The 12,290-nt window shown below is 40.0% G+C and overlaps 1 protein-coding gene across 1 annotated transcript in view; it reads right to left on the bottom strand.

Annotated features, from left to right (window-relative positions):
- Positions 1-778: 778 nt before the first annotated feature.
- ALDH1L2 (aldehyde dehydrogenase 1 family member L2) overlaps positions 779-12,290 on the bottom strand; it is a 61,801-nt gene continuing 50,289 nt past the window's right edge. Inside the window, exons 21-23 of the mRNA XM_010357305.2 lie at positions 11,597-11,702; positions 7,828-8,027; positions 779-5,457 (exon numbers count right to left, since the gene is read on the bottom strand). Coding sequence (XP_010355607.1) covers positions 5,402-5,457; positions 7,828-8,027; positions 11,597-11,702 — 362 coding nt within the window. The 3' untranslated portion in view covers positions 779-5,401. The remainder of the gene's footprint in view (positions 5,458-7,827; positions 8,028-11,596; positions 11,703-12,290) is intronic.

Genomic DNA, 12,290 nt, shown 5'->3' with positions numbered 1-12,290 from the left:
GCCTGGCTGAGCAACTTTTTGAAGCAACACTGTCAAGCTGTCCTTTTGAAGTCAAGCTGCTTCTCTCCAACATCCAACCGTAGTCTTTGACGGCCAGCTACTGCTCCTGTTCTCTCTGCTTGCAGAGGTTTTTGTGGGCACAGGATTGGGGTAGGGCAGGCCATGGGTGGTTTTGGAAAAGGCAACATTCGAGCAGGAAAACGGGAATGCACGTTCTCATTTTGGGCTGTTGTTCCAGGCTTAAGGGTGGGGCCCTCACTGGGGACCCATCCTCTTCTGTCCAGAATTTTCCTGTCTCCTGTCCCTATCATTATGATGGGATATGATTCCTGGAACTCCTTTCTCGTGGCCATGAATGGAGCCAGCTCTTGAGGGTAAAGTGAGCACGCCACAGATAGCAGACAAGAGCAAAGAACATAATAGAGTCACTGCATCAAATAACCTGTATACTGCACTATTGCTGGGCTGTTTTAGGTGGTAGAATAAATTTCCTTATTTTTTAAAAAAAGGCTATCACCTTATGAGATATATTCACTTCACAGCTGAGAAAATTGGCATAGAGATACCAAGTGCATAACTTGTAATACACAATGTTGGCAAAGATTTGGGAAAATTGTCAGTGGGATTATTGATTCAGGAATTCCACTTCCAGGTATTTGTTCTAATTACATAAGTATGACTTTGGTCATAAATTTTATATAAGATTTTTTGTGACATTTAAAATAGCAAAAAGCAAATCTAAATGTCCGACAATAGAGAACATGTTAAATTAAAGCCATTGAAATATGCAGAACTGTGTTTATTGACATAGAAAGATGCTTATGATACATTGTTAATTGAAAAAGCAGGTAACAGTATTATATTAATTCTGTAAAAAAAAAGTACACATATTCACAGAAAAAGTTTGAAACAATCTCGGATATCATCTGTAGGCTATTTCTGTTTGGAAATAACCAAATAGATTTTTGCGTTGACTCAACAAATTATAGTTGAGTAAGTCTTACTTTCCTATTTTATAAAATTTGTTTTACATAATTGGGTATTTAATCATTTTAAAAATCAGGCATCATTTGTATAATAGTAATAGTAATTTAATCCCCCTTATCTCTCATGTCTCATGCCTTATCCATCATCCCTCATATCCTACTCTTAGCGCAGATTTTCCTTGACAGCTTTATTTTCTTGGAGGGCAGGTATGGGGAACCAAATTTGATTCCTTACCCTAGCTCTAGCCACTTCCACAAAAGATTTTACAGATAATGTCCATTTTGCTTATTATTATTTTTTAAGTTTAATTCTTAATATGTGCCCACAGCTCACTACCCAGGCCCTGATTTAGGCATTAGGAATAAAAACTATCTCAACTTAGTTAAAACCACCAGATTCATTGCTTGAAAACCTGTTCTGCCACTTAATAGCTGTGTGATTTCAGCAGGTTACTTAACCTTTCCATTTAAAAGCAAACATTTATTGAGCGCCTGTTACATATTAGGACTGGAGATACAGTATTAAACAAAACAAGTACCTGTTCATGAAACTCACATTCTAATGGGAAAAGATCATTGATTAATATACAACAGGTAGTGATAAGTGCTATGAAAATAATGCACTTAGAATAAAGAATGACAGCCGATGGGGTATGAATGTGGGAGTATATGGCCTATTTTAGACAGCATAATCAGGGAATGTGTCTCTAATCAGATGATATTTGAGGAGAGACCTGCAGGAAGTGAGCCAGCCAGCCATGAGGTTGTGTATGGGCAAGAGTTGCAGGATGAGGCAGTGGTGTGCTGGTGCTGGCTTGCATTTGTTCTGATGGCATGCATCTCTTCCCAAACTCTGTGTTCAGTGAAGGCAAATTAGTAGCTCAAAAGTAGCCTTGATGAAAGTATTTACACACAGATACCTGCAAATGCTACAAATTAGGGTTGTCTCCCCCGCCCCTGAGAACTACTTGTTAAATATTTTACCAGGACACCCCTGGGAAGAAGAACAGTAAGGACAGAGGCCCCGAGGCAGTAGCAGGCTTGTTCTGTTGAGGAAGTCAAGGCAGTCAGGATGGTGGAACAGAATGAGAGGAAAATTGACAGGAAATGAGGTCAGAGGTAGCCAGGAGCAAGATCAGTAGGTCAGGTAAATACGCTGGACTTGGTCTACGTGAAATGGGGGCCATTGAAAGGTTTTAAACAGAGGAGTGACACTGTCTGACTTAAGCTTTGAACAGGACCACACAAGAGAGCAATCCAGAAGACCAGTTGGGAGACTTGAGCAAAATTGTAGGAAAGAGGTAATGGGCTGGGCACAGTGGTTCATACCTGTAATCTCAGCACTTTGAGAGGCTAAGGCAGATAGATCACTTGAGGTCAGGAGTTTGAGACCAGCCTAGCCAACATGGTGAAACTCCATCTCTACTTAGCCAGGTGTAGTGGCACATGCCTGTAATCCCATCTACTTGGAAGGCTAAGGCATGAGAATCGCTTGAACCCAAGAGGCAGAGGTTGCAGTGAGCCAAGATTGCACCACTGCACTGCAGCCTGGGCAACAAGAGCAAAACTCCGTCTCAAAAAAAAAAAAATAAGAGGTAATGATGGCTTTGGGGTAGAGGTAGTAAGAAAAGCACCTCGATTTCTTCATTTTTTTCAGACATTGTGAGCTTTAAAACATGCTTAGCCTAAGGTCTTGCACACAGGAGGCCCTCAATAAATGGTAGCTGTTGTATTATTATTGACAGAAGGCCCATCCTGGAGTGGGGGAGGGTTGCTCATATCTAATTAGGAAGGCAAGTAATTTTAGTACAAGTGATAAATGCTATGTTTGAGAAAAGTGGGAGCATTGAGGAGAGACAATTAGCCCAGGTAGGGGTAGGAAGATCCAGGAAGGGTGTTAGAACAAAAGGGGACAGCTTTAGCAAAGGCATGGGGATGGGGAATTAGAAGGAAAATGGAACTGCTTAAAGCATCGACACCTCCCGATTCAGGCGATAATAAGATCACAGCTTCATCTTTAGCATTATTAGCAAAATAACCTGTGATCTGAAGCAACAGTGATGATTTTATTACTCTGTGTATTAAGTAAATCACCCAGTAGGCTGGGGATCGTGATGTTCCAATTCCAGCTGACTTGGTAACTTTATGTATTACACAGAGCCTTTGATTCTGATCAGCCAGATCTAAAAATGTAAGCTGGTAAGAAATGTTTAAAACTTGCTATAGAGAAAGGGATTCTTAATCTGGGGCCCAAGCATGGCCTTTGGGAGGTCTGTGAACCCCTTGAAGATATTTGCAGAATTCTGTGTGTGCACATGAATTTGGGGGTAGAAGCGGGACACAGGGAGTGTGTGTCATAGCTTTTATCAGATTCCCAAAAGAGTTTTGCAGCCCAGAGAAGATGTAAAACACCGCTACTGAGATGAACATTAGAGGGTAAAGTAAAATCAGTCTAGAAGAACAGGCATGTTTTTGTTTGCCATTCCATCCATCATTAAAATAATTTGATTAAATCATATTCTAAATCATATGAAATCAGTTAAAACATTTCACTTAAAAGTGATTACTTATAAAAAGGCTTTTGTCACTTTTATTCAAATATGAACTGTCATTTTGGCCCCAGTGAATATTCATTCCAACTTAAAATTGCAGCTGTGCCAAACTCTGGGATGGTAAATGAGCTGTAGAATAATCAAAAGTGCTTCCAGGCCAAATTCGCTCTATTTATCATGCTGGAATCAAACCTGCTATTCTTCCTTTTGAAAATGTTCTCTGCCTCTGATTTTGTTGTTTAGTTTTTATTGATTCTCTAATCTCCTCATGTTATTCTGCCAAGTCTCCAAAATGACAAATATTCCCTAAGGGCTTCTTCAAAGCCAAAGAAAAAGGAATGTTGACTGAAATTTTATTTTTAAAGGAGGACTAATAGAATTTAACTTTCTGGCTATCTTCTGGAGATTCCTGTGATTCAGAAATTTGCCACCTTCTAGTCACACATAGATGGTGAAAACTTACCTGACTACTTCTGTCTGCCAACGGGAAATGGGCTGTTAATAGTTTCCATTTCTTCAACGCTATGATCCAAACGCATTGTTAAGTGCATTATGTATATTATGTCACTGATTCCTTGCAATGCCTACTGAGATAGAGATTTGATTCTCATTGTATAGATACTCAATCTAGGCTCTGAGATACTAGATTACAGTCTTGCCCAAGATCACACAGCCAGTGAGCAGCAGAACCAATAGGTGGAATAATGGAAAGTAAGATGTCCCATGAAGGACAAGCGAGCTGCCCAAAGAAAAGCACCCCTTTTCCTTGTACGATTGCCATTTTTCATTATGTGGCATTTTTCAGTGCTGCTGTATCAGGCATTGTGTCAGAACAATGGATGAGAAAAATAGTCTAGGCATTGATGATTGAAAAGAGTTGTGGGAAATGAATTCATCTAGTTAATTAAACTATCTCAATATCTTTTAAGAATAATGACGGAGGAAATCAGAGTTAAATTTGAGTGCTTACCATGAGCAAAGCATTAATGTGAGGTGCTTTACTTACATTACTGCAAGGAATTCTCCTATTAAGGGTCCTGAGGAAGGCATTTACTATCTCTGTTTTACACATAGGGAAGCGGAGGCTCAGAGGAGTTGCAGCAGTTTCCCAAAGTCACACCGGTAGTAAGATGGTATGATACCAACCAGGATCAGCCTTCAAAGGCTATTTACTTCCTACTATACCATACGTAAAATTCACTTCAAAAGCTATTTACTAAAATTTATGTGGGGGCCAGCCATCATGTCATTAAATTCTATATACTCCTCAGAACATAATATAGTACCTTGTACCTAGTAGGCACTCAAGATAATGTTTCTAGGTTAATCACCCATCATAGTGGGTTAAAAAAAATGGAACATCAAAGGCACAAAGATGTATCTTATTTCCAAATACTAAAAAAGAACTACCTTCACATTCCTTACAAGTTATACTGTTCCTTAGAAGCAAATTTATAGAAAATCTTTTTAATAACCCCCTATGTATAGTTCAGAGGTTAAAAACCTGTACATATTATACAAAATTTCCAATAAATGCACTTTGTGTATTATACTGCATGGTACTGACATCTTCAAGATGGAAACTATGAATAGATTCGTCTAGGTAGGGGAAAAGCAGCTTGGTATTTTAGAAATGCATATGATACACAACAGTGAAAACCCAACAACTGCAAATCACTGGAAGGTGTATTAGAAATAGGCACGTGTGTAAATGCTTTAGCATGGCCTGACCCTCTTCATGGTTCATCTGTGTATTTTTTGGTTTGTGGCTGACACCTCCTGCCTCAGCACACCCAATCTTCTTCAGTGTGTCCCGAGTTGAAAAGGGCTATCTGTCAAGGCTTTCCTGATGATAGTGTTGCTCTAATATTCCAGCGTCACCGTCTTGGTTTTGAGATACTCATTTAGAGCTTCCTCACCTAGGGCAGAGAAAAGCAATTGACAAACCACACTCAAAAGCAGACATGTGATGTCTTCAGACCTTCAGACATAGGTGTACGCAGGTGTACAGGTCACTAAGTAAATGGAATGTAGCCTAAGCCAGTGCTTCTCACACTTTGAAGTTCATACTAACCATCTGAACACTTTGTTAAGTTGCAGATCCTGATCTGATTAAATCTGGTGTGGGCTCAGAGGTTATGTGTTTCTAACCATTCCCTGATGATGCTGACGCTAGTGGTCCATGGACCACACTTTGAATAGTAACAGCCCAGACCAGCTACCAGGCTTTCTTAGGAGCGGAGAGTGTTGTCTGTCAGCTTCAAACCAAAACCCTTCTCTTTTATTTCCCTACTTGATGACAGACTCTGCCTTTTTGTCCATTTCAGCTAAACAGAAGTAACCAGGATACTGTCTTCTAGATTATATTAATTAAAGCAGAACTGAGCACAGGAAAGTTTGAGATCGTTTGGTTTAATCTTATTTTAAAGATAAGGAAAATTCAGTTTATATTGTTTGTTAGAAGCACAGGGGAACCTGTCTAGGCAAAAAATAAATAGATCTGCCTTTCTTTGACCTTGCTATTTTGAGCCAGTACCGTCATCAATCTCTACAATGGTTAAAGGGCAGTGAATACCATGGGGAAACTAATGAGTGCATGATTCTGGAAGTTGAGCTAAAATAAGGACCGTCAACTTTGTCCCCACATTAGAATCACTCAGGGAGCTTTTTTTTTTTTTTTTTTTTTTTGAGAAGGAGTCTCGCTCTGTCGCCCAGGCTGGGGTGCAGTGGCCGGATCTCAGCTCACTGCAAGCTCCGCCTCCCGGGTTTACGCCATTCTCCTGCCTCAGCCTCCCGAGTAGCTGGGACTACAGGCGCCCGCCACCTCACCCGGCTAGTTTTTTGTATTTTTTAGTAGAGACGGGGTTTCACGGGTTAGCCAGGATGGTCTCGATCTCCTGACCTTGTGATCCACCCGTCTCAGCCTCCCAAAGTGCTGGGATTACAGGTTTGAGCCACCGCGCCCGGCCCCACTCAGGGAGCTTTTAAGACTCCTGACCCCAGGTCACACCCTAGACCAATTAGATCAGTATCTCTGTATTTTTTGAAGCTCCCAGGTGATTTGAATCCACTGTGCAACTAAGGTTGACGACCACTGGGCTAAGGGGTTTTAAAATTGGGGAGGAAGAAACTATTAGAAAAACTGTAGTATTTTATAGTAAAACAGAGCTGAAGCTGGTCGAATACACTCTCTCAAAAGACGGGTGAAACGGGGATGCCTCACTTTCTAATGATAAGTTCCCTAAGAAAGTCTCCCACCGTGATTTGGATTCAGGCATGAAAACCAGATTAAAGACATGCAAAAGGGGGAAACAAGCCCTTACCTTCACCCAGTGGAATTTAAAATGAGAACTACTTTTACTGTTGCAAATACATTGCCAAAATAATTAGTAAAGAGAAAATGTAACAAAACAAAACAAAAAAACTCCAAATGAACTAAACTTACCAGACTGTAATTTCAGTAAATCACAAACATTTCAGTTTTTGAAACAACACAGCAGACTGAGGGGAATAAGAGATGCGCTCTACAGCCAGACTGCCTGGCTTTGAATTCTCTCTTGCCAGTGCCTGGCTCTGTGACTTGAGGCAACTCACCCAGCCTCTCTGAGCCCCATTTTCCTGTTCTGTACAATAAGATAACAGTAGTACCTATTCCTCTGAGCTCGTGTGAGAATTGCTTTTGCTTATACAGGCTAAGTGGAATGGGGCCTGGCATGGGTTTGGCACTGAGAGTAAGCTATTGCTTGAAAGGTGTGAGTGTCACTGCTCACAGTGAATTGCATTTTGGGCTTTTTACAAACTCTTAAGTCTTATTGCTCAGGCTCCCCCGAACCTTGCCAATTGCAGGGTTTTTTCAGTGTTGACTCTGAAAGCCTGCCAAGAAGTTCCAAGACAGGATTTATTCTTGGAGCTCGCTGGTTATTGCTCCCCACCCATTTGCCTCTCTTGGTTCCATTTAATCTCGTGACAGCTAACCCAAGTTCATGCCAAATGTCAGATTAAACACCAAATATATTTCAGCTAAAGTATATTGTTGCAATTTCTTTTTCCTTTCAAACATTAATCTTTTGAAAAAGAGTATCTTTCCACACTATGCGTATGCTTTTCTGTGTGTATGGTATATTCAATAGAAATGTTTAATATTTTAAAAAAGAGTGCCCTTCTAAACCCAGATCTAACTGCCATGTAGGAAATGCCCCTCAAAATCATACACAAGTCATGAAACATAGAGCAGATTTTTCTGTGATGTGACAACAAAGGGAATGTGAAGCAGAAATGTAAAGCCATACCTAAGTCTTTTCCAAAGCCAGATTGTTTAACTCCGCCGAATGGGGCCGCCACATCTGTCTTGTTATACGTGTTAATAAAAACAGTTCCTGCTTCTAGTTTTTCACTCACATACATAGCTTTGTTTATGTCTCTTGTAAAAACCCCTGAGGCCAAACCATACTCTGTATTATTTGCTCGCTGCAACACTCCATCGATGTCCCTGTGTTTTTAGGAAGACATAAAACTTCATTAAATGTAAAGCAGAAGATTCATTTTACATTCTGAAAATTTTTCCATCTATGCTAGAAACAGGAAAGCATTACTGCCATCTGCTTAAATTTTTTTTTGTTGTTGTCATTGTTGTTGTTTTTTAGAGACCAGGTATTGCTCTGTCACCTAGGCTGCAGTGCAGTGGCACAATCATAGCTCACTGCAGCCTCCATCTCCTTGGGCTCAAATGATCCTCCCACCTCAGCCTCCCAAGTAGCAGGGACTACAGGCATGTGCCACCATGCCCAGCTAATTAAAAAAAAAAAAAATTCTTTTTTTTTTTTTAGAGACAGCATCTCCCTGTGTTGCCCAGGCTGATCTCAAACTCCTGGCCTCAAACTGTCTCCCAACCTTGCCCTTGCAAAGTGTTGGGATTACAGGCATAAGCCACTGTGCCCAGCCTGATTAAATTTTTATAAATGAAAAATATTAGGCTCACACCAAAAGAAAGTCCCCCAAAATATTACAAGTCTAGTATTACATTTTTCATATATATCACCTTTTAAACACCTTTTAAAATCTGACCCAAAGTCATATATTCAATCTTCTTCAATGGTTCTCATTCATGATCTCCCACTCCCTCCCCTCTCCCATGACTCCCACTTCTAGATGGATTTTCAGAGTGTCCTCCCTATTTCCTTCCATCTCTTCTGATTTTGCACACAAGGTTCAAGCCTCCTTCAGTGCCTGAAGCCGTTTCAGATCCCACCAATGCCACTGTCGAGGTGGGAGAGTAGGGTGGTTCTGTGAGAGGGCTCTGGGTAAATGACTTCATCTCCCCACACCTTCATTTCTTATTGTGAAAAATGGAAATAATAATAAAAAGACCTGTCTAGTCATGAGGATGAAATGAACAAATCATGCCTGGAACACAATAAATGTTCAATAAAAGCCAGCTATCATCAGGTAGCACATACTTTTCCAAACTTAATATTTTGGTAGAACCAACTATATAGTGCTGACTTAACTCTTCCTATAGGTAATGGTTCGCCATCCATAAATTGGAAGATAAAAGCTCCCCGAGGGCAGGGATAACTTCATGTCTCATATACCTCTTTATGCTATGGTGTTGCATCGTCAAATGAGAGTGAATGGGATTACATGTGCTTATTCAACAAAATGGGTCCCGTGATTTCCCTGCCTTTTGACTTAGTTTGTATACACATCCAAGTAGGTGAAGACATGAACCTACTCTTTTCTCAGTTGAGTCGAGTTCTAATGTGCCATCATAGCGTATGTCCCCTTCTTCTAGCATGATCCGAATGCTTAAAAACACACACATTTTCTACCACCTGGCCAGCAAATACAAGCCAGGTGGTTGTTGTTGTTTTTCTTTTTAAGATGGAGTCTCACTCTGTCGCCCAGGCTGGAGGGTAGTGGTGTGATCTCAGCTCACTGCAACATTTGCCTCGCAGGTTCAAGCAATTCTCCTGCCTCAGCCTCCCAAGTAACTGAGATTACAGGTGCCCGCCACCACACCCAGCTAATTTTTGTATTTTTAGTAGAGATGGCGTTCCACCATGTTGGCCAGGCTGGTCTCGAACTCCTGACTTCAAGTGATCTACCCGCCTTGGCCTTCCAAAGTGCTGGGATTACAGGCATGAGCCATTGCGCCTGGCCAAGCCAGGTATTTCATCTGGTGCTCCAGCAAAGACACAGGATCTGTTCCAAAACTGGAGGAAAAAATCGTGCTGAATTTATTGAGACAGCACAGGTTTCAGTGTAGTGCCTTATGAAGGGATTTTCAAAGGCATCTTGACTATTCAAAATTTTAAACTTGCACAAGAAATCTGGAACCTAACCTGGAGTGAACTTGGACTCTGCTAAAACTCTCACACTTCCTGATGCATAGGGACCCAAATATTTATAGAATGGACTAGAGAGAGAAAGATGGTTTTATGCCATTTCTCGTTGAGGACTATCAGGATATCACCATAGCTCCATACCACATTGTTTACGTCTACAGCAATGACAAGCATATATTGATGGCAGTAGCAACAGCAAATACTTGACTTAGTAATACTCAGAATGACCTAAGGAGGTAGACATTGTTACCAAACCATACTCTGTATTATTTGCTTGCTGCCACACTCCATCAATGTACCTATGTTTTTAGGAAGACATAAAACTTCATTAAATGTAAAGCAAAAGATTCATTTTATGTTCTGAAAATGTTCCCATCTATGCTAGAAACAGGAAAACATTACTGCCATCTGCTTAAATTTTTTTTTTAAGAGACCAGGTATTGCTCTGTTGCCTAGGCTGCAGTGCAGTGGCACAATCGTAGCTCACTGCAGCCTCCATCTCCTTGGGCTCAAGTGATCCTCCCACCTCAGCCTCCCAAGTAGCTGGGACTTCAGGCAATATGCCACCATGCCCAGCTGATTTTTTTTTTTTAATTTTGTAGAGACAGGGTCTCCCTGTGTTGCCCAGGCTGATAAACTCCTGGCCTCAAACTATCCCCCGACCTTGGCCTTGCAAAGTGTTGGGATTATAGGAGTGAGGTGCAGAGTGGTTAAGTAACTGACCCAAGCTCAGAGAGGTAGCGAGGGGAGAGGAGGCAGAGTTGTCCTCTGACCCACTGCACCATCCTGCCTCTGACCCTCTGTGGACTAACTGTCATCTCTGTCTGTCTCCCCTGTTAGATAATAAACTCCTTAAGGACAGGGGTTGTGACTTAACCATGTTACAGGAGATTCCCTCAAACCTGACTTCTATTGTCTGCACGTTTAACACCAACACCATGGGAGAATGTATGATGAGAAATGGGATAGTATGCATCCTTGGATGGATATATCCAAGGTTACTCACTACACCTTATAGTCCCCTGAAGTCTTTTATACTGTATCTATCGAAGACCGAGAAAGTCCATTCTTTATTTTTTTTCAAGTTCTCATTGGCTGAAATAAATCTAAAGCCATTCTGAAGAATTTTGTGCAGTATACCATGAGACCCCACTCTATTAAGTATTGTTTTATGAGCTCAGTTACCACTTGGTCCTCTTTGATAAGCTGAACTCTTTGCAAAGTTTCATGTAGTATCACAAACCAGCATGCCGTTTACTGTTGATTATAGGATGATTGTGAACATTTCCATGAAAAGTTGAATATCAAGCTTTGGGGGGCAATATCCCCTATAATAACAGCACTCTTCCTCTGGGGAAATAAGATTTCACAGATGCCACCTACCATAGGAATGTAAATGTGAAAACCAGTTTTGTTATTTCTCAGTTATTTACTTTGTTCCACAGACATCTCAAATGTCGAGTGCAGAAAAACTAAAATTTAATCAGCTAAAAGCCCATTATGTTGGCCATTAATTGAAGCTGGAAAGCAAAAATATGCTATGATCTATGATGTTAGCAAAAGCGTAACTTCTAATTATTTAATTAAGTTAATTATTCTTATGGTAGAAAATTACATGTTCATTAATTTCATGCTGTGTATATAGCACAGTGGCAAAGGGGAAAAATGACTTATCTAGTCAAAACCTAAGTTAAATTGTGTCTGAAGAACCTACCCATTTTGGAATTTAGAAATGACCATAATAGGCCCAAAGGATTCCTCTTTGGCAAGGTACATGTGGTCTTCCACATCTGTGAACACGGTCGGCTCCATGAAAAAGCCTTTTTGGAAAAAACAAAGAAAAAAATGTCAACTATAGGTTAAGTCATTTTCAATTAATAGTCCTCTCACTTAATTACATTATAATTTTTTCTTTCCCTCTGGCTCAGTAAAACCAAGAAGAGTTGCATTTCTCTATTTGGTGTTGGCATGCCCAGGTTCTTATTTTTTAATATCTTTATTATGAAAATGTCAAACCTATGTAAAAGTAGAGAAAACAGTATAATGAATGGTAAAATAAATATCCATATTTTGCTCTATTTATCTTTTCCTTATTGAAATATTTTAAAGCAAATTCTAGATATCATAATTTTAACACCTGAGTATTTCAGTACAAATCTGTAAAAAATAAGGATATTTTCTTATATAACCACTATACAGTGTCATGCTTAACAAAAGTAGTAAGTATTCTTTATTCAGAATTTATATTTTAATTTCCTTAATGTCTAGAAATTAGCTTTTTTGCAGTTGGTTTGTTTGATTTAGGATTCAAATTTTTCTACACATTGTATTTGGTGTTTAAATTTCTTAAGGATCTTTTACTCTAAAACATTTCCCCATTTTGTCCTGCCCTTATTTTTTATTCCATC

Source organism: Rhinopithecus roxellana, chromosome 10, assembly GCF_007565055.1.
Source record: "Rhinopithecus roxellana isolate Shanxi Qingling chromosome 10, ASM756505v1, whole genome shotgun sequence".
Classification (NCBI taxonomy): domain Eukaryota; kingdom Metazoa; phylum Chordata; class Mammalia; order Primates; family Cercopithecidae; genus Rhinopithecus; species Rhinopithecus roxellana.
Note: the sequence above shows the minus strand (reverse complement) of the source record. Positions and strands in the feature narration are given on the sequence as shown.